Raw genomic sequence first — 22,929 nt, 5'->3', positions numbered from 1 at the left:
CTGTTTAAATAGTAAAAGCAGTAAAAGAAATCTGAACGTGTCCTTTGTTTTGTCCTCAGGTGGACTTGTGTTTGAATGTCTGGCTGCACTGAAAGCAGACATAAAATCAGATCCCAGCCTCAGTATGAAAAGATTTGTTGAACTAAAAGAGGAAGAGGAGGAGGAGGAGGAGGAGGAAGAGGAAGATGACCATTATGATGACAATAATGATGAGCTTTTTAGTTTGGAGCTGGAGCGAGGTGAACGAGGACTTGGTCTTGCTCTGGTTGACACAAGGGTAAGTGAAAGAGCTCATAAAACAGTTAAAGGTGCAACGGACGTGAAACTTCCAACCAAAGATGACAAGAAAATACTGTGAGGATGCGTAGTTGCCCCAAAGCATTAAGTTATAGCATGTTTCCCAGCTGCTGATTGCAGTGGTCTTGCTTAATACTGGAACCACAGCAAATTATTGCCCCCATTAGTCACTTTCATACAAAAACATGGGGAGATACAGCCCAAGGTGAAAAACCAGTTACCCCTAAACAAAACACAAACTGTAATAGTTTACTAAAACAAAGCTAGAAAGTTAAGATTAAGTTGATACTGAAAAGTGTTTCCCCGATTTAACATTTTGACTGAGTTCCTTAGTCTTTTCTGCAGCATCACAAAAATGCCTAAACACTGTTTGTATAGGAGGGAAGTTGTTCAGTGAGTGTTATGGGCAGTAACTGGTGGAGGGTAGTTCACTGAGCAGACCCTCACCCGTCCACCGAGTTTTGTTTGCTTCTGATTACACATTCTTGGGTGTCAGTGAGTCCTTGACATTTTGACCTCATCTTCCAGGACACTTCCTTGAGGGTGAAAGGTATCTTCATCCGTGCAGTGGTCCCAGACTCTCCTGCAGCTCGCTGTGAGAAACTGGCACCAGGAGACAGGATCCTGGCTGTTAACGGAGTCAGTCTGCTTGGACTGGACTACCAGAGGTGAGGAAGAACTCAAGTCCAAGTCTGAGTAATCTCACGTTTAAAAAAGTCTGTTCAACAGTTTTTTTTTTTTCATCTCTTCCACCTCTTTGTCTCTGTTAGTGGAAAGGAGCTGATCCAGTCATCGGGTGACAGACTGAGGTTACTGGTGGCCAGATCTAACTGGATGGCCAAGGCTATACGGGCTGAATGCTGACAGTGTTTCTCACGCTTGTTGAACAATGAAGTTCAGGACATGGACCTTAAAATAAGGATATGGGTGTTAAGAAGACAGAAGTGCACTATAAAATGATGTCCTGGTGGAATTGTCTACTGGGTGTTAGCTGCTCAGTGTAATTTTGCAGCTTTTACTTTACATTGTAAGAGCATGATAGTGATTATTGATGCGGAGGGTTGGGTTCAATCATCATTTGTTTTCTGGACACCACTGTGCAAAGCCTTCATTTTAAACCAGTGGCAGAAGAATATTAGAACAACAACTGACTGTTTCCAAGCCCAAAGGCCCTCGATGCCACCAGCAGCAGGACAACAGGAGTGAGACGCCACTTTACCAAGGACAATGTGGAACATTTTATAACCAGCATGTCAACAGGCCTGGAGAGTCGGGTATGTTTAGATGTTTGCCCAAGAAAGGTCAGCTTCTGCTTCTACAAAGGCAGCCTTCTATCTCAACAAAAATGATTTAGTTCACTAAAGGAGAAGGGAGGCTTCCCACAGGAAGCTTCAGTGAAAAAATATAAGTCTCTCTCTATTTTTACATCCACCATTTGTTGGTCTGAAAAATAACAAGCACCCACTAAGGTATAATCTTGAATTTAGCTTTTTATTCATCATCTGGATTCAATGATCTGATGTGTGATTGCTGTTACATGTTGTTGATCCATGCTAGTCTGATAAATGAACCATAAAAACATACAGTCACATGCTTGTTTTCATGAGCTCTCACTGCCATGTTACACCACATGCAGCATGTATGCAGCATCTGCAGCAGCCAAAATATGTTCATTGGTAGCAGATAGTGTGTATTTACATCAGATGTGAATGCAGCACGTCGCTGCTGCAGCAGGTTTGCAGCATGCAGCAAATATAGAATAGAGTTGTATTTTTGCTGTGTGCCACAGGCTCGCTGCAGCACACAAAATAGTTTTTAAACACATTAAATTGTGTCAAAATAATGTCCTACACGTTATCTGATTTTTTTTAATCATCTGTGTATTTCTTGTATTTTTTTTTTTCTGATGGAAAATAAACCTGAATATGAACCTTTTCTGTCTCATTCTATGAAGGTACTGATTGAGTCTGAAAATATTTAACTGTTGTGCACTCGATTTAATTGGGTGCCTGATATTGTTCACCTTTTTTCTGCCAAAACTTTGGGATTCTCTCTTCAGGTTGTCCCCCGTTTGTGCAACCGCCCACAAACGCCTTAGCAACCAAGTGCGCACTACTCACAGCACGCCCCGTTTGTTGTCATCCCGTCTTTGTGTGAATTCAGTTGAGAAATGGAAGAGCAAAGACTGATTGTCGAGATGGAGAAACATAAAGAACCAGCTTAAAAAAAGATTTGGTGCACTGTTGCCGTCGCTGTTGGAGCTTCTGGTATGTATTAAATTGAACGTTTTCCAAATTAACATTAAAATATGAAGAGAATCGATTCTGTTGTTTCTGAACGGAGTCAGTGTAAAATGATGAGCTGCACCAGCCTTGCTGCATGCATATTGCTGCCGTACAGCATGCAGTGTAAAATAGTTTTCATTTGTCACAGAAAGTCCACCAGTTTCTTTTTCCTTTAGGGCAGGGTGCAGATTTTATTGTTATTATTATTTTTTTTATTAATAGGCTTCTTCAAGCTGCTTTTGTTGTTCATGCTCATGTCTGTTGTGTTTCAGCAATAAAAAAACATTTTGACCCCCAGCTGGTGTCACTTCCATTTGGTCACACTGAAACAATGAATTGGTCTTGTCCAGAAACAAAAGCAGAAAACACAGGAGGTCCCCAAGACTAGGGTTAGGGACGGGACAAAACAAGACAAGACAAGACAAGACAAGACAAGACAAGACAAGACAAGACATAAGTTCTAAAAATGAAAATGATGACTATTTTGGACATTAAAGCTTTGGAATGAATAGTGTGTGTGTGTGTGTGTGTGTGTGTGTGTGTGTGTGTGTGTGTGTGTGTGTGTGTGTGTGCCAGCTGGTATTTTGCACTGGTATGTGTTTATACACCTTATATGTTATGTTAGCAGATGTTTTTCCCCTCATGTGCACTACATGTCTGCCTGTGTGACTGATAGTTCTTGTAGACAAGAGTATTTTATGTGTGTTCAGTAACAAAGCAACAGGTGATTCTGTTCAGTTGGTAAAGTCCAAAACAGCCACTGTGACTGTGTTCCTCTGTATTTAACACAGCAAGACAGAAAAATGGTCATAATGGTCATAATGTTTTTCATTAATGTTATGGTACATTATTTCTGGTAAATCTATTGTTAGAAGAGGTGAACTCTTCTCGCTCAGAGGACAAAAACTTCTTATTTCAGACTAATCATACAGTAGAATCCAGTGATTCAACAGATGAGGAAATCTGCTCATCTATGGTGACAGTTAAGTGTGTAAGCAGGTTCTCTAAGGTTCCAATCTAATGGTCTGTCTATAAGAAGAATAAAACAGTCAAAGCTCATATGAGAACTTGAAAAAAAGTTGTCTTATTGTCAGTTCATTGTCAGTATTCCAGATAATCTCCTCTGAACTTTTGCTTCAACAAACCTCATAAAACAAACTGAATGTTAAAGTGATTATCTGCTGCATCTTCTTCACAGGTTTCTGTGCATCATGATATGGTGGAATAATTCTCATTACATTTATTTTAATCCCATACAAATTTATATTTGACATCTTTCATTTTGTCTTTGTAAACTGCATCAAAGTACTCCGCTTCAGCCACTGTTAGTTGGTTTTTCCAGTCTCCGGTTATTCCTGAAACACAACATGCAAAGAAAGAAATCATGACAGTGAAGAAATGCTGTGTGAGGTTGTGTAGAATTTTCTCTTTTTTTTGTATAAAGATTGTGTACAATGATGTTGTATGTAGTCATTTCCTGGTAATTTAATTTATAAAGATGACGTGTTTGGCTCCATAGATTGTACAACAAACATGTTCTCAGTGGGGGAGGTTGATCATTTTGTTCATGAAAATAAATCCCAGAATGACTTTTATATAGACTATGAGGCCATTCCTTCCAGCTGTTAAAGTAAGATTTATAAAATAATTATGCACCTCAATAAAACAGTTTCAGAACTTGAACTTAACCACTGTACTTACAGGAATCATCTTTTTTTTTTATCTTTTTTTTTTTTTTTTTTTTTACATTTTTTGACAGTACAGGTATAACACAGTGACATTGCTCTTGACAAAGAGAGTAATATATTCAATATTGTCCTTGATGAACTAGATCCAGTGTCATCTCTACTGTCATGTGAGCGCGGTCCATTTCTGATTTTATTGTTTGTTTGTATCAATGCTTTACTTATATTTTAAATAGTGTTTTTGTTTTTTCATATGATCTATTGGTGAAGTTGCCATTTCCTAAATGCCACACTTCTGGGTGGGTGGGTGGGGAGAGGGAGGGTAATTTTATCCCCACCAAGGATAAAAAATTATTCAGAATTCAAAAAGTACTCGGGCAGATTTAGGAAAAGATCATGGTTTGGGTTAAAATACTTACGAAAGTTCAGATATGGAACATAACATAATGTAACATAACATAATTTAATGTAACATAACGCAACGCAATGTAACGTAAGTATATGTAATTAGCATACACAAGTGACTTACATAACATCTTAAAAGGAAGTTGACTTTTGGTTTCACACGCGCCACAAACAGAGGTAGAGGAGCACAGAGACGTCATATCTGTTCAACCAAACTGTTTTAGATCCTGTATTCGCTGCCTGGGATTTGCAGCAGTTCTTCTTCTTCTCTGCTCTTTATTCTCTGTCACCTGACTTTGACAGAACTTTAAAACCTAATGTTAGAGGGGCTCCTCCAGAAATTATGCTACAGGGGAACCAACCTACAGCACCATAGTTGGCAGCACTGGGACACTGACTGAAATGCTGAATGGGCTGAATGTATAACATTGAAACAATACAAAGAGTACTGCTTATTTTTTTGATTGAAACTCACCTTTCCTGAGGAATTCTGACTTTGTCTGGTCCATAAAATCAGGAGGAACCATTGAGTAGTTTGACATGTTGTTCTTCTTCATGCTCTGGAACAAACATCGGTCTGCGATCTTCTCTATCACCTCAGCGTCCAGAGATTTCTCCAAGAACTGAGACATTCTGGCCACAGAGTCCTTCAGGTCCTGCACCACAGAGAAACAAACAGTATTCCATCTTCCTGCAGTGATTATTCTCATGAGACAAAGTTTTAGAGAAAATGTTTTCAGTAGATAGTTTTGAGGATTTGTGTGAAATCTCACCATTTTCATCTCTTCATAGGAGATGTACATTATGCGATGTTTGTCCTCAGCATTCAGCCAGCTCTTCACGTGATCAAACCACGAGCCAAACATAACTAGAAGTAAAGAAAGTTATGTGAAGTTTTCCATTATCATGAGTAAATTACAACTTTTTAAAAAATTAATTCTTAATGCTAATTATATTTGCATTAAACTTCATAGTCTTTGTGGTTAAACGACCATCAAATACAGCTCAGTTGAGGATTCCACTCCTTTACTGCGATGTGTACTGTATTGTGGTTGTATTATAAATAAATACTGGACACTGAACAGAGAACAACCTTTTCCCTCAAGGAACTTGTGGAGGAACTCGCTCTGTGGTCCTGGGTTGACCAGGTGGGATGCCATCCCATGAAAGTAAAAGGAGGATGTGAACACATCTTTGGGATTCCTCATGACATAGATGACCTGTGGTGATGATATGACACCATTGATCATTTAAGGACAAGTTCACAGAGTGTATTCAAGAGGTGTATTTCCATTATTGACTCCCCACTGCCATCTGGCAAGAGATACAGAAGTATCTGCTATCATACAACCATCAGAACGCCTTCTTCCCTCAGGCTGGACGACTTCCAAATCCCTCCTCAACACGTCACCATGAACATTTTATATACAAGTAGGATAAAGACAGCACAACTTCCGTCATAAAACCCTGTTGTAGAATAATAAATAAATGACTTTGTACTGTGTTGACACACATCTCCATGTGCATCAACTCCAAAGTTTCCACAGGAAATAAAGATTATACCACCTTAAGTGCCTAAACGATTTATGACACATATGTTTGACAGATTCACCTTTGGCTTCATCTCAGTGAAGGATGATGGCATCATGTTGTACTGGAAGTGTGTAGCAAGAATGCGTGGGGACGGCCTCTGGTCTAGGTTCAGTTTGCAAGTCTCATCCACCTCAAGCCAGGGAACACGTTCCCAGTTAGGAAGCGTCTCAACAGAAGCTGGATCTCCTCCACTCATGATCAGAGGGACAATCTCCTGCATCCAAGTCGTACCTAAACGAAGGAAAATCACTTTTTCATTCATGTCCTCAGCCCTTGTAAGACTGTAATTATTTGTTCTCCTTCGTCAAACCACTCAAAAAACTCACCTGACAACTTACTTTTCTGCTCTTATTTCATAAGATGCAAGTTATGAATTATATACAACATATAAAAACCAACAAGGAAGGTTTCTGGGACCACCACGTCTTCTTCTGGTGCCCATGCACAAAATGTTATCAATATTTTTAATTATTTATATTTATCATTGTGAAAAAGTTCTTGGCCTCTCTTAATGTCTGCTCTGATCCCTGAACACACACCTCAGTTTCTCATTTATTTCTGATTTAAAGTTTGATGTGGCAAATGAACATGGAGCACAGTAATTCAATAATCTTTTTAAAAATAAATCATCAAAAAGACTGATGAAGTTCCACTTTTTTGCTCTGCAAAGGCCTGTGAGGTGAGTGCAGCTGCCACTTTTAGCAGATGTTCATGCAGGGTAGAGCAGGAGTCGATGCAGGGATCAGAAATCCACAACAGAAATAGATGATGCACAAACACATGTTCAGCAACTTCATGAGTCACAAACTGTGTCCAAGCTTTGTTCAGCATAGTTACTATAAGTAACAAACCTGGAACAACGTCCGTATGTGATTTATATAATACCTTGAATACAGGTGATACCCAGCATGATAAAGTGCCCTCTTGGATGCCCTTCCAGGAGAGAAAACATGATAAAGTGCAACAGCTGAGCTCTGATGAGTGAGAATTCCCTGTATTTCCTGTTTTACCTCCTAAACATTGTTCCCCCACATTCAACAAGTAACAGTGACAACTCACCTGACTTGGGATAGGTTGCAATGATGACATCATCTGGGCGAAAAGAAAACTCTTCAAAGTATTTCAGGCACTTTGGAGAGTGCACACGAGCGGGTAGATAGACCCCCTTGTACACCATGTATAATTCTTCCTCAGTCATGGTCCAAAGTAAGAAAAGAACAGAATGCTGCAGCTGAAGTGACTCTGTCCAGGTGTCTACTGAACCACAGCTGTACTGTTCCACTCTTCCGGACTCTCCCTCTCTTTCTCTTGCTCGCCCCTCATAAACTGATAAAGCAATAAGTCTATATATGTATGTGAATAGTCAAATATTAAACTGCGCCACTGCAACTTTCCCCCCGCATTTCATTGAAGTTGCCAGCCATCATTTCTGACCATAAGTAACTAATTTTTCAACACCCACAGAATTTTGTTCTTTGAATATATTAACATGGAATAGAGCACAAGAAAGAACAGCAGTGACAGTTTCAGACACAAAAAACTTCATTGATTCTTTTTATAAGCACTTGAATGTTTGTTGGTTGCATCAAAAAATAAATTTTTAGACAAAAAAAATGAGAAAATGGCATTTTTGTGGAAAACAAAGGCAGAATATAGTTTTGGTTCTTCATCAGTTAATATTATTCGTGTGCCATCTTGAATCCTCAAATCATTTACCCATCTTTATATGTCATTTTACAATGATTTGCAAGAGATCAGGTGATGCACAGGTGACATGTTAAATCTCACTTTACTACTTTACAGCTGAACATTTCACATTCTAGTGGTGTGCCAAATGTAGTCAGGCTGAATATGATACTCTGGACATCTACGTCAGTGGTTCCCAACCTTTTTTTCCTTGGAGCCCCTTTCTTCTTGTATCTAAGGAAAGCTGAGCCCTCCCTAGCCTGAACACAGACTTTTGTATAAATTGCAGGTTGGTACCGTCGCTGGAAATCCTTGAAAACACCTGAATTTTGATGTAGTGGTTCGAGGTTGGAAAAGTGCCTGCCACTGATGAGATATCTCGTCATTTTAAGCTACAACCCTGTTGTTGTTTTCCCTCCGAGGCAGTAAGGGATGCTGTGATGCATTATCTGACAAAAATTTGTCACTCTAAGAAAAAGAGAACCACTGGAACTGAGCAGCAGAAGAAGAAGATGGTGTTGTCTAGCATGAAAGCATCGGTGCTCAGCTGCAGATCCGCGTGTCAGAGAACATCATGACCACAGAGTCCGGCAACAGAGCGGGGCTGCTCGCGCTGCAGCCCACGGACCTCCACAGCAGCCAAGGCATGGCGAGGCTGCTCACACCTGGGAGTCATGTCGCAGCTGAATCAGAGAGCGCCAAAATCCAGGCACAAAGCCCGGGCACTACCCACTTAAAATAATCTGAATTCTCCCTTTAAGCTGCTAAAAATGTTACATGTTGGCACACTGACTAGTATCTGTGTAATGGTCTCACAAACAAGAACTTCCAGTTCCACGTTCCAGTAACAAAAATAGTATTTGGAAAGACACTTCTCCCACGAGATGTCACTGTAATGCAATAAAAAATAGTTGATTTGCATCAAGCCAAGCCACACAAAAGTTTCTGTGTCTCCCATGTCATACAGAATCATCACAGCACCAGACAGGAAGCAGGACAAGCTACGGTCAATTTTTGTCCCTCACGAAACAAAAAGTATACACATGATTGTACTAATTGAATTAAGATGTGCTCTGTGAGTGAAATCAGGCCTGGTGCCCTCTGCTCTTCTCTGTCGTTTGGATTGTGATGCAATGAAGTGAACTATGATGTCTGCATGTTTTTGTTGTGTCCAATCATCACAGAGCTCATGAAATCATAAACTCATAAACTGGGGCAATAAGGAGTTCAACTTGCTCTGCCTGGTATTTCAGTCAAGCCCGTTGTCGTTGTCGGTTGCGCATGATGTAATCAATGTAAACATGGCTCACTGTGAACCATAGGCACCACTCTCCATAAAGTGGAGAGTCATGTGTGAAAGTGCGTGGCGTGTAGCGATCGAGCTTCTCATCTTCTGATCCTGCAGTCCTCCACTTTTGCACTTTGAATCTGCCTCCTGTTGTCTGCATTTGGATCCTCCTCCTAGTTGAACTGTAACACAAGCATCCTGCTCTGACTGAGATCCAGGTGGGATGGAAACAGTCTTCAGTAAACTTGTTGTGGCATGGAGTAAGCGTGCGGGCGTTGCATTTTTCTTTAATGATGTGTCTGATAGCGCTTCACCTACGTCACGTACGTTCCACAGACCCAGCTTTCTCTTCTGTGTGTGGATGAGGCAGATGAATGCTGGTACATGCTCCTGAGCTTTATGTTTCAAACACTGGCGATACACCGTTTAAAAAAAAAAACTTTGGCTTGCTGCGAATAAACCACAGCTCAGTGTGACTGAAAAAAAAAAAAAATTCAATTCCTTTTGTACCACATAGTGACATCTCATTGGACGAGTGCCTTTCCAAATACTGCTTTTGTTACTGTGACTGCTAACTGTTTCACTCTATTTATTTTTATATTATTATTATTAACACCTCCAAGTTTCACTTCCCATTTAAGATTTTAAAGTTCTTAACATAGTTGTCCTCTTTCGTTTGCCCTTAAAAGCAGCTTTATGGTGGTTAGAAGTAGGACTGCAGATTGTTAGCACTTTCCTTAATCGATCATTGACAACATTACACTGTAAAAAAAAGTTTAGACAAATCAAAATTTAAAAACATTATACTGCTCAAACTCTTAAGTTTTGACATAAACTAAAAACTACTGACCTGACTGAGTTTCTTCTTTACATAAAGTTGAATTTTTGAGTCTTACAAACTCAAACCTTGGACCTTATTTGTCATTATTTTGGTGCCTGAGAGCCAAATGGTTTTAACTGAAAATATTATACATGTCAAAGATAAAGCTCAAAGTTTCAAGTTTACTTCCTGAAGAAAAGCAAATTATCTGAACAAAAGATTAATAGTTGGTAAAACTTTTTCACAAGTTAAAGGCTCAAAACTTGAAACTTGAAGAGTTTTTTTTTGTTTTGTCTCTTAGTCAGTGTTTCCCAACCCTGGTCCTCAGGGCCCACTGTCCTGCATGTTGTAGATGTTTTCCTGCTCCAACACACCTGATTCAAATGATCAGGTTGTTATCAGGCTTCTGCAGAGGCTTGATGACGAGCTGATCATTTGAATCAGGTGTGTCAAAGTTATAATAGAGTACTGAGTACAGTATGAAAGAATTAATTATATGAATGAACCTTTCATCGGCATTTTTGTAGCCAATCAGGTGATCTGATCACAAACAAGCCAATAAAAACAACGACACACAAATGAAAAACAAAACAAAAAGGTGCAGCAGCACACATGTTCAGTGGCCAGTGAGTGTATATCTACATATAAAATAATGAATTAATAAATATTGCTATAATTAAATATTTGAGACCGACAGCATCACCCGCCTCCACAGGCTCACTCTCCATCACCTGTTGTGTCACCAGGTCCTCTTGCCCTTGCTGGTGATGACGTTGCAATACGCAGCCTGAAGCCGGGAGGGTACCGCCAGGGTCAGGCCTGGTCCGCGGGGTCTGTCCTCCACTATCGGATGCTGCTGCTGCTGCTGCTACTGGACCAAATAACGCAGTTATTTTGGTGCATTTGGAGGCCTCTGCTTCCAGTGCTTTCATTTCTTTCATTCGTTGCTTTTCAGCGTCACCTGGCCGTTTTTTCGGTGGTTGTTTTTCCATGACGTCTCCTCACCTAACCTGGCTCACTTGGCCTGACTGTCACCCAGCAACTGGGTGATTGACAGGCCCTGACTGACAGTTAACCAATGGGATGTGTCAATGGGCTGTGCCGAATGGCCAGTCAACAACTGAACAACAGGTCCGGCCAACTATGTTGGGGGGGGGGGGGGGGGGCAAACCTCTTGACCAGCCCCCACTAGATACCTTGGGTTGCCTGGTATGCTGGATGTCCAGTCCGCCCCTGCTTGTGAGCAAAATTTCAATACTCTTTCCACCACTAGTGTACATGTATGCAGTCCTTTGTATTAGACTACAGACTCTGTAACCGCAGGGCAGACGAAACAGAGAGAGAGAGAGAGAGAGAGAGAGACAGAGAGAGACAGAGAGAGAGAGAGAGAGAGAGAGAGCAGAAGTGAGTCAGCGGTCGTTCACTCTCAGCTGCAGACTCTCTGCTTGTTTCTCAGCCTGAAGCATGACTGAAGCAGAGCTGTACACTGTCTATAAAGGGGTCTATGTTCCCTCATACCTGCACCCACAGCAGAGCCTCAGATACTACGAGGAGTTCACTTTTCGTCCGGATGATATCATCATTGTAACTTATCCCAAGTCAGGTGAGGAGTCACTCTTCTTCTTCTTCTTCTTCTTCTTCTTCTTCTTCTTTGTACTATTATTATTTGTAGTAGTACTAGTAGTAGCAGTGGTAGTAGTAGTTGTTGTTATTGTATTGTTACTTGTACGACGTTGTCGCACTCATTATTGATATTAAATGTGTTTGAGTCCGGTTTATGATCCACCACCTTAATCCTGTGCCACGTATAGACGCTCCTGTTTAACAAGTAACACACTTAAAAGTGGAATTTCTTACATTTATGTTAAAGAGGGTGTATATATATACTTATATCAAAGGGACATTCAAGTATAGCCTGTTGTGTCCTAACTGGTTATACTATTTCTAATTCCTCGTTACGCAATCATTTGTCACACTTGCTAAATGTTTATCAAACAAGAGAAACAGGTCAAAGGTAGGTTTGTAATCTGAAAGACACTTGTCCTACATTCACATGTTGAACTTAACAAAGGTACCATTCTATTTTAAACAGCAGTACAGACAGACAGGGAGGAACTTATAGAAGAAAATGAAGACAGCAAAGGCTAAGAGGCATCAATTTATCAAAGACAGGAAGTAACTAAGTACAGATACTTTGTTACTGTACTTAAGTAGATTTTTCAGGTAGCTGCATCTATAGAGAATTTATTTTTCTGACACGTTTTTACTTTGACAGCCTGCATTTTAACACAAGTATCTGTACTTTCTACCTTGTACATTTTCAAAACAGGCTTGTGTCTTTAGTTTTAATGCAAGAATAAAATGACATAAAGTATTTAGACACAAATATGTGTGGAGGGTGTAGCAGGATGAAAATGATGTAACAAGATGAAAACCATATTAAAGATATAATGAGACAAAAAAGCTATAAAAGACATAACAAGACAAAAACGACATAACATATGTAACAAAATGAGAACGATGTAACAAGACGTAAGAATATGAAAAGGGTGTAACGAGATAAATGATGTAGAAGATATAACAAGATGAAACTGATATAACAAGAAGAATGTTATGTAACAAGACAAAAATGACATCAAATATACAACAAGACGAAAACTACGTTAAAGATGTGACAAGATGAAAACCACATAAAAGATGAAGATGAAAACAATGCAACAAGACGTAACAAGACAAAAACAAGAAAAAAGACGAAACAGGATGCAACAAGACAAAACTGACGTGAAAGACAAGTATTTGTGCTTCTTATCAAGTACAAAATGCGTGTACTTTTGCCAGCTCTGGATTTTGTTCGTACCTGCCAATATTTAGGGTTGATAGGGGAATATTTTTCAGGGGGGACGGGGGACGTGGGTGTATGCAGCACTTTTCCTTCCTGCAAGCCTGAAATCCCCTCATGAAATTCCTGCAGAATGTGAAGGCATCATGATACTGTGTTAGAGAGGAGCCCTGTTATACACAGCCGCTCACTGCATCTACCTGCATCATCTCAGCTGAGAAGAAAAACACAGACCTTTACACACAATAGACTGGTTGGCGTCCAGGTAAACATCTTTTCCAAATTTATTTTCATCCTTGAAACACATCGCAGTGCAAACGCTGCTGTGTGACATGAATTACTAAACTCTGACCATATATGGGTGATAAGTCTGGAATTTATTTTTCTAATTTCAGGCTGCGACAAGGGCGGATATTTCATGCAACAGCTGATGGGAATAATAAACATGTTCAGCTATGATGGAGTTGATTTGCTACATCGTTGCTATGCTAAAATAATACAGCAAATACAGCTACACTAACATAAAACAGTATGTCTGCACTAAAGTAGTAGTAAATAATGTAGCAAAAAATGATGCAGCTGTCTCGGTGATGCAAGAATTGGGACGATGTATGTAGGTTTTATTCCTTCTATGCTGCCAAAGAGGGTACTGCCTCTGATAGGGCAACTTGGCCTCAGATTTTATTTTGACATGAACAGGCTGAGCTGATTTTATCATGTGAGCCCCCCTCATCATGTGGCTGTGATGAAATAACTGGTGACATCATCTCCCCCTCAGGTTTCTCTATCCCTATTGCCAATCGGCTGCTGGGCCCATCCAAGGATTGGTCGGGCAGTCACGGTGACAATGGCCCGGCAGACATCATCCCTTGGTAATGGCAGGGGTGATGCTGCAAGTTGTGGCATCGACTGTGAACATCCATAGTTTTGCTGAAACAGGTTTCCTCTTCCCCTGTATCGGCCTGGTCTGCCTCTCATTCCTGGCCATCCTCGACAGTGTTAATTGCCTTCTTGTGTGTTGTACTGAGATGGTTGGTTGATGCGTACATGGATGTGGGGATTTTTGTTAGACAGCCAAATTTACCTGTTTCCTACTTTACCTTCCTGGGAACGACAGAGAAACACAGCCTTGGCAACAAGTCTTCCCCGTTTTCCCCTCTTAGTCCTAGACCTCTGAGGCAGCGGAAGGGTTATTTGAGATTCTGGAAACACCAGAACCCCCCAAAAATCAAAATAATTGTTCCCAGCGCACATGTGAAAATAATCTCTTCTTTTCTTTGCCACAACTTTGAATTGATCAGTTGTGCATCTTGCCTCTTTTCTGTATTATTATTATTTTCTCACTCTATTTACCCTACAAACTATTAACAATATCAAGCAGTCATGTTAAACATGAAGTGGACGACAGTGAAGTGTAGGCATCCACAGCACCTGCTAGCACCAAATGGTGCAAAACAGTGAGGTGGTACTTGGAGAGCTCAATATTTTCTGAAGTGGTAGGTGATGTAAAAACAGAGAAATGCCGTTATATCACATTATAGTGGCAGGGAAAGTTTTCAGGTCCTTTTCTTGAGTCAAATTAGTGGCATAATATTCCATTATAAGTACATTTTCTGCATTCAAAATTTTACTTAGGTGAAAGTATCATGAAAATTAGGTGCGGGTGATACAGCCCTAAAATAATATCACAACAGTTCTGGGATGATGATAATCTTGATGGTATGATAAAATACTACAGTATCTGTTGAGCTCTCTTTACGGGATTTTTGGCTTTCTTTCAAACAGATGCTTCTTTAGTTTGTTGTATTTCACCAATTTGTTGTCACAGTCGTCTTGTACTTCTTACATATTCCTGTGGTTTTGTTGGACATCTGATCTTTTGTAATCAAGCCACTTCGACAGTACTGAAGTTGGTTCCCTTTTTGGAACCTACTTCTCCACGTTGGAGCAGGTGTTAGTTTTGTTTGTTTCTATTTGAATTGTGTCACGAATTACACACATGATACTTGAAAGATAATTTTACAAGACAAGAAAGTCCCAGTTTGTGGTAGGCTTGCCGTAGTGAACTACATCTCTCGTCTCAAGATACGTCACAAACATAGCTGTCCTTTGTAATGTTATGTTAACTGAAATATTTTATCTAGTGACTCCTGGTTCTTTTATTAGCTGGGAAAAGAAATACCGGACAACAATAAAAGAGAGCAATAAATAGAAGGAAGAAAGTACAGTTCATGAGTGGCATTCCATCCCACAGTATTTATAGTGTGGGTCTGGCTGCAGAGTTGCGGGACAGCGGGTCTGCCAAATCATTGTTTGATATTTTTATAATAATAATAATATGTCTGAAACATATCCAACTTTTATTGTAAGCAAATAAACTATTTAGGCCAACACTACATTCACATGACGCAACACCTTGGGCAATCTTGTAGAGCTGCAATAACTAATCAATCATTAATTGATTATGAAATTTATTGCCAAATATTGATAACTGATGAATCAGTTGGAGTAATTTTTTAAGAAAAAAGGGTAAAATTGATTGATTTTTAAATGTACATATATTTTTGTTTCTTCACTCTTCTATGGTGGAAACAGTCAGGACTCCAAAGGGCGGGAAACCAGACAAAGACAGGAAGTGAGGACAACAAAGACACATGGGAAAACACCAAAAAATAAAGAGGAAGTGGCCTACAAAACCTAAACCCAAGACAGTGACATAACCTCCAGCTCCGGCGAGGTGTTAGCGTTAGCCTCTGCAAGCTAACATTAGTCATGCTACGACTGCTGCTGACTTTGCAGCTACAGGTTAGCACAAAGAAGAGAAGCCTCAAAAATATTCAATTTAATATATGTAGTAGGCTAAAGGGCCCGTGGCCTGAAAAACTACAATCACACCTCAGTAGCTGTCAGTTTGGAGGGCCAAAATAAGAGCTAAATTTAACAATAAATAGAGAAAATGTGCATAAGTCCTTGCTTTAACTACACATTTCAGAAAACCTCTCGTTCCCTTTGTTTAGGTACGACTTGGATGCAGGAGATGGTCCCTCTGATCATGAGTGGAGGAGATCCAACTTCTGTCGAGACTCTTCCTAACTGGGACCGCGTTCCCTGGCTGGAGGAACACCGGGCCTGCATCCTTAACCTCGAACACAGGCCGTCCCCACGCATCTTTGCTACACACTTCCATTACAGAATGATGCCACCGTCCTTCTTTGAAGTCAAGCCAAAGGTAAATCTGCAGCATAGTTTCTGTCATGGCTCATTCAGGTATTACAAATATAAAATTCCAAAATTAAAATATAGCTTGATGATGCGTTGGGGCCATGGTTCCCCAACACTCTACAAACCCCACAAACTGACACACAACCAACACCACTTTCATCTGCCCTAGTAGCCTCCTTAACGGTCAGTTGCAAACATACCATCCGCGACTCTCTCAGCTCAAATCAGCCCAGCAGTTCACTTCAGCTCAATTCAGTTCCGACAACCTGACACAGAAGAAAAACAAATACCATCCTGTCACCACTCTCTGTCTCTGGTGGCTCACACATGTCTGGCGCCCCCTGCGTTTCAGAGCAGAGAAAACAGCAAATTTTTTAAACGATTTTGAGACCTAATTTTAAATACCTAGTGATTTTTTTAATCGTTCGAATTTGGCTGCACATTTCTGTGGTGTGACAAACTAAGAACACAAATTTATCTTTCCTTCACACTACCTTTAAAGTCTCTACACACTCATAGTTCACACACACATTTGTTTTAACTTCCATTACCTGATTAGGTCTCTTCTCAGGACTGTGTGGGCGTGTACTAATGGTCTTGATTCACAGCTGCCCCCTTTTGTGACATCCCATAATAATTCCCATTTCGAAGCTCCACAAGTGACTCACTGCATATCATCATATCATCACTGCAGGTCCTCTATGTCATGAGGAACCCCAAAGATGTCTTTACGTCTTCCTTCCACTATTATGGGATGGCATCCTACCTGGTCAACCCAGGACCACAGAGCGAGTTCCTCCACAAGTTCCTGGATGGAAAAGGTTGTTCTCTTTGTTTAATGTACAGTTTTTATTTATAATACAGTGCAAATCATAGTAAGGGAGAGGAACCTGCAACTGAACTTTATTTTATGGTCTTTCACCTGGTTACAAGAAAAATTAGTCTTTATAAGTAAGGGGAAAAGTTGTAATTTACTCATGATAATGAAATACTTGTCACTGTCTTCTCCCTCTAGTTATGTTTGGCTCATGGTTTGATCATGTGAAGAGCTGGCTGAATGCTGAGGACAAAGAGCGCATAATGTACATCTCCTATGAAGAGATGAAAATGGTGAGATTTCACACAAATCCTCAAAACTGCAAAACTGTTTTCTCAAGAAAACATAGTCAGACTGTGAGGATCACTGCAGGAATATGACATGATGTGTGTTTCTCTGTGGTGCAGGACCTGAAGGACTCTGTGGCCAGAATCTCTCAGTTCTTGGAGAAATCTCTGGATGCTGAAGTGATAGAGAAGATCGCAGACCGATGTTTGTTCAAGAACATGAAGAAGAACAACATGTCAAACTACTCTATTGTTCCTCATGAATTCATGGACCAGACAAAGTCAGAATTCCTCAGGAAAGGTGATTTTTAATAAATAGTACAGCACTCTTTCAGTTTCACTGCTGTAGGGTGCTGATCTATAGAGCCAAACACACTTAATAAATGAAATGGAAACAGGGAATGACCACATACATAATACTACTGTATACACAGAGGTAAATGGAAAATATAAACACATTTTCTCATTTCGCCATTTCTTCATTTTCATCATGATTTCTCTTTTTGCTTGTTGTGTTTCAGGAATTGCTGGAGACTGGAAAAACCTACTGACAGTGAGAGAAGTGGAGTACTTCGATGCAGTTTACAAAGACAAAATGAAAGATGTCAAATGTAAATTTGTATGGGATTAAAATAAACTTGAAGTCTGTGTAAAGACAGTTTTCTTCTAAACAAATTACATGTTAGAAAATAATTGCAGGTCTTTGTAACATGAAGGAAAAAAAACAAAATTTATTGTTGTTTTTTACACAAGTCTAAGTCTTACCACCACACCATGATACACAGAAACCACTTAAATGATGTTCTGGCCTTATTATCAATAGATTTACTAAACATCATGTAATATCTCATTCACAAAATACACAGTTACCACACTTAAAAACTAACTACCTTAAACACAGCAAATGCAAGATATGACCATTATGAAGTTTTTGCACTTTTTGCATTAATTTAGTCCAATTTAAGCAGAGGTGGGAAAGTAACTAAGTACAAATTCTTTGGTAATGCACATAAGTAGATTTTTCAGGTATCTGTACTTCACCTTACTTGACTCGACTCTTGAGCATAGCAATTGACACAGAACTGTAAGCTTTTGAATGTGCTAGCTGTTAGCATTAAACATTTGTATTGTGCTTTATGAACAGTAATTTGCTGTCATTTGCCCTAATGTGCAATAATTTGTAAGTGTTTCTTTTTTCCCTCTATCTGTACTGCCTTGAATGTCTTGGATAGTGAAAATCTGGACTGTAAAAAAAACTTTATCTTTTATATTAAACTGGAACTTGCATCACGCAATCCTGCACACCCATGTTGTTTATGTTGTTCTTCTACTTCTTCTACTTTTGCTAATATTGTTGTAACCTGCAAAACATCAAGTTTTCACGTGGCACTTCAGAAAGGGTGACCAACACTGTGTTACATGATACCATAAGACAAATGAACTAACTAGGTCTGGAAGTGAAACACACTGAATGTAATCAAGTTTGTAATGTATGCTAATATTAATGTTAACTCCATGCTGGTTCAGTCCATGTCATTATGTGACATTATGCTCAGTGGCACACATATTTTTTGTGTAGTGTTCATAGCTCCGACACAGTTTTCTGTCTATTTCTGTCAAAATAAAAGCCCACTACCACAAAGATACCCACACCACACAGAGTTCAGTGACTGCCTGTATTACTGCCTGCCAAACTTCATTAACATATTGCTTAATTTAACTGGCATTAACATCAACTGCTTCTAAAATCTCATTGATGATCATTGATTGGAGACTTCTCAGTTTACTGAAGGTGAGTTAGCATTAGCTCACATCAGCCAGCTACACTTATAAAATCTGCCAGTGAGTCATTATTTTAGCCGACAAAATTCACGGTCGTTAGCTAGAAATGAGAGGCTGGAATCACAGACCTGTGTTAAATCTGCCACCGTGATCACTGTAAACTGTATAAATACAGTGTGAGAATGGAAAGTTTGGCTAATGAGAAATGGATGGTAATATGTTTAATTAAAATTGCACATTGTTAAAATTACATTATGGAAATGCTCGCTTGGGCTCTGACAAGCAAACAGAGAGTCTTTACATTTATTGCAGAGCCAGTGTGCTGTATGTAACATCCTCATCTTTAGCTTCAACCTGTCGGAGAACAGAAACAAAAGTGAAACAAAGGAAGAACAAAGATCCAAATTTTGACCTGAAACCCACTTTTTTTTTCTGCAGAGGGACTGAACAGTGCAGTGGTTCAGGTTACCTTGTTAAGAGTGTTTCTCGTGTACTTCACAGTGCTGTATGTTACTTCCTGTTCAGACTGGTGAAAAAAAAAACCACATGTCAGAGGAGTGAACATCAACGGTTTCACAATGAGAGACATTCATTTTCTCAAAAATCTATACATCATTTACAGTAGACTAATATAACCTATTCATATGTCTACTGACATAGTGAACATGAAATATAAACCTAAAGAACTTTTAAAATAACAAAAAATAACAAATATATGTGTGTTTGTGTGTGTGTGTGTGTGTGTGTGTGTGTGTGTGTGTGTGTGTGTGTGTGTGTGTTTGTTTGATATGTTCATCAGTGTGAGCTTAATATCTTAAGATTATTGAGCATAGTTTCTCAAATACAACTATAGTAATATCAAGTTTATTTGACTAGAAAAAGTAGCAGAACACCTCACATCTTTTGCAATATTAAACACTTCATTCAAAAATATCAGGGGTGAAAGTAACAAATACTCAAGTTACTTCAAAATTCTAATTGAGTACAAGTTGAATTAATATCCAAACCTTTCATCTGCAAGTTTATAGCCAATAAAAATATCTGACTACCAACAGCTTAATGAAAACCAGGACATATGGATGAAAAACTAAACACTGCAGCAGCACGGGCTTGAAGTGAGGATGATAGTGATTAATCGATTAATTGGCATCAAGAATTTACTAATTAAAACTAACCATGAATATTTAATCAGTCTAGAAATGGCAGTAACTGCACATCATTCGCACCTGATTTGTCTGGCGGAGTCTTTTGTTGAACAAGGAAACTAAAACTTAAAATACAACTTACTTAAACAAAAGAGAAAACTGAAAATAGTAAATGAGAAAAAAGTAAAAAAAAACAACAACTATCAACTATCAACTATCTGAAGAGAAGAATTTGGACTGAACATTTTAGGAGACACAAAAAGGTTTGATTGAATCTGTTAAACTTCAACAATTAATACTCTGAGTAGTTTTTGAGACAAATACTTTGTACTTTTACGAGTACTTTGACTTGTAATTGAGTAATATTTTAGTAATCTAGCAGTACTTGTACTTGAATGCAGATTTTCAGTACTCTTTCCACCACTGAAAACTACAATCATTTGTAAAAACTCAAATTTGTCACCATGCAGCACACACATGGTTCAACCAATCAGATTCCAACAACATTTCTATTGTTCTAATGATCTGGTCTGTTACACAAATATATTCACCAAACACAACACACACGTGCTGCACACTGATGAAAATAATCATCTCGCTCCATGTTGTAAAATCAGTTAAAGTTTTTAACAACTGCTTGCGCACTAAAATTAAAAATAACACACCGTTAGTGAAACCTGACACTCGAGCAAAATCTCAGCCTAAGCATATTTTCAGCCTCCCACTTCTTTCACAGCACTAAACACTCTTCTCTACATTAGACACTGAAGGTTGACACAACTTTGGGTTGACACAGAGACGTTGGACAGAGTTCAGCCCAACCTCAGCAGATGTGCTGTAATTTGGACATTTCCACATGAACACAGGGGAAAAACAACTTTTGTCTAAAATCAGTACAATGTAGATCAATTGTAAAAAAAAAAAATATATAATTTTAGTGAAGCAAAGTTTAGAAGGACAGAATTAGCAAACTTTTTTTTACTTCCTCTCTTAAACTCTGTCTGACCTCTGTCAGCGTCAACATAAAGTTTACATGGTCAACCAGTGATGCACAGTTGATAAATGTGGTGCAGCTAAACTCACCTGTTGCCTGGAGAGTTTTATTTTGAAAGGCTGTGCTTTGAAAGGGCAAAGAAGTGACATGATATTAGATTTCTAATGTAGAGAAGTGTGTTTAGTGATTTAAAAAAAAACTGTGTGTAGGTGTTTTGCAGAAAGTGTGAGATTGAAAGTGTACTTATAGTCATGCAGATCTGGGCTGCGGTTTTGCTCCTGGGGCGACTGGTTTCACTAACTGTGTGTTATTTTTAATTTGAAGCAATTGTAAAAAAAAAAAAAAACTGTAACCTTTTGAATCCTTCTTCAGCAGTCCGACCCCTGATTATTGTTAATGTTTGATAAAAATTGTTCAAAAAAAGTTTGAGGACCACTGGCCTAACAATATCTGTAAAATACCCCTGACTATTTCATTAAAAAGTAGAAATGTTAAAGCGATAGTTCACCCAAAAATGAAATTTCACTCAATATCTAGTCACCCCTGTGCTGATGTGAGGATGGGTAAAGATCTCCAGTTCACAAATAACTCACGGAGCTTCGGCGGAAAACAGCGTTGCAGCCAACTCCAGTACAATTTAAGTGAATGGTGACCAGTTTTAAAATGTAACAAAAAAATAACATGAAAACCCCCACAAAATGTCTCCATACTGCTCGTGTGGAGTAATCCAAGTGTCTGTAAGTTGCAACATTAAAATTTGACCCAAAAAGACACAATTTACACCATATTTTTAGCTTAAATGTCAACTGTAGCCTCTCAGACCTGATCCGCTTGTGTGTTGTCTTTTTTACATTTTAAAACTGGTCACCATTCACTTAAATTGTACTGGATTTGGCTGCAAGGCTGCAAGTGTTTTGTGAACTGGAGATCTTCACCCGTCGTCACATCAGCACAGGGGTGAATAGATATTGAGTGAAATTTCATTTTTGGGGCGAACTATCGCTTTAAACATGTTTTAGATACAGCAGTATCTAACTGGTTCAAACAGAACACTGTACCATGCAAAAGTCCTAGTGGCTACTTAAGAAGTGCCAGTGAAGTGTCCACGGTACCTGCAGCGCTGTAAAGACTTTGAGAAACACTGATCTATAAGACTAAATGCATTCATGTTTTCTTACAGTGAGTTTCATGTGATAGTGGTGCACTTGAGCATCTTGTGGCCGAAGTTAGTATTACAGCACCAAATACTTCTTTAAAAAATCCTGGCAAAACCTTTTTTCTCACCTGTTATTATAAGTTATGAGCACAGAAGAGGAAATAGTTTTGATCTGACATAGAGGAAGTTCTGCAGTTGCCTCTCAGGGCTTCCACAGAACAATGTGCAGGTATCTTTTCATCTTTTTCTGCATGAATTGTTAAGAATAACCCAGCACCTGCAAGTGTCTTACCGGTGTTGCAGCTGATGATTGTGCTTCGGTATTTTCTAAAAGTGAGACAGTAAAAACTCTGTTACTGACTCTCACTGTGCAGTGAAAATGCTGAACATGTGTACATTTCATTTCTAAATGTTACAATATGAAAGCTCAGAATAGACTTACTGTGTCTTCTCAACATAAACCAGATGAATGAGGTCACCATCATGATGAAGATCAGTAAACTCAAAGTCAAGATGAGACTCAGGTGGTTTGAAGCTCTGCTGCAACAGTCACAATACAGATGAGAAAACCAGGATCAACACAATACTCTTGTTTATTGCACACAATAACAGAATTATTTTAGAAAAA

At 39.1% G+C, this 22,929-nt stretch overlaps 3 protein-coding genes and 1 long non-coding RNA gene across 4 annotated transcripts in view; 2 read left to right on the top strand and 2 right to left on the bottom strand.

Moving 5' to 3' along the window:
• radil2b (Ras association and DIL domains 2b) overlaps window positions 1–2,480 on the top strand; it is a 32,634-nt gene extending 30,154 nt beyond the window's left edge. The window contains exons 16-18 of the mRNA XM_084741263.1: window positions 60–277; window positions 826–965; window positions 1,068–2,480. Coding sequence (XP_084597389.1) covers window positions 60–277; window positions 826–965; window positions 1,068–1,161 — 452 coding nt within the window. The 3' untranslated portion in view covers window positions 1,162–2,480. The remainder of the gene's footprint in view (window positions 1–59; window positions 278–825; window positions 966–1,067) is intronic.
• Window positions 2,481–3,324: 844 nt separating this feature from the next.
• On the bottom strand, window positions 3,325–7,588 carry LOC146311592 (sulfotransferase 2B1-like). The gene is made up of 6 exons (XM_084740740.1): window positions 7,325–7,588; window positions 6,285–6,496; window positions 5,766–5,892; window positions 5,446–5,540; window positions 5,148–5,328; window positions 3,325–3,937 (listed from the first exon to the last, which is right to left on the bottom strand). The coding sequence occupies exons 1-6, from the start codon at window positions 7,461–7,463 to the stop codon at window positions 3,828–3,830; spliced, it is 864 nt and encodes a 287-aa protein (XP_084596866.1). The 5' UTR covers window positions 7,464–7,588; the 3' UTR covers window positions 3,325–3,827.
• Window positions 7,589–11,460: 3,872 nt separating this feature from the next.
• On the top strand, window positions 11,461–18,009 carry LOC146311591 (sulfotransferase 2B1-like). The gene is made up of 6 exons (XM_084740782.1): window positions 11,461–11,662; window positions 15,916–16,127; window positions 16,815–16,941; window positions 17,136–17,230; window positions 17,345–17,525; window positions 17,746–18,009. Exons 1-6 carry the CDS (start codon window positions 11,524–11,526, stop codon window positions 17,853–17,855), a joined length of 864 nt encoding a protein of 287 aa, XP_084596908.1. The 5' UTR covers window positions 11,461–11,523; the 3' UTR covers window positions 17,856–18,009.
• Window positions 18,010–19,302: 1,293 nt separating this feature from the next.
• Window positions 19,303–22,628, bottom strand: LOC146311590 (uncharacterized). The gene is made up of 3 exons (XR_014772181.1): window positions 22,594–22,628; window positions 19,476–19,532; window positions 19,303–19,360 (listed from the first exon to the last, which is right to left on the bottom strand). It is a non-coding gene; the product is annotated as an uncharacterized LOC146311590 (long non-coding RNA).
• Window positions 22,629–22,929: the final 301 nt, after the last annotated feature.

Source organism: Lutjanus erythropterus, chromosome 17 (genome assembly GCF_056507025.1).
Source record: "Lutjanus erythropterus isolate fLutEry1 chromosome 17, fLutEry1.hap2, whole genome shotgun sequence".
Lineage (NCBI taxonomy): Eukaryota > Metazoa > Chordata > Actinopteri > Lutjaniformes > Lutjanidae > Lutjanus > Lutjanus erythropterus.
This window is presented reverse-complemented; position numbering and strand designations above follow the sequence as displayed.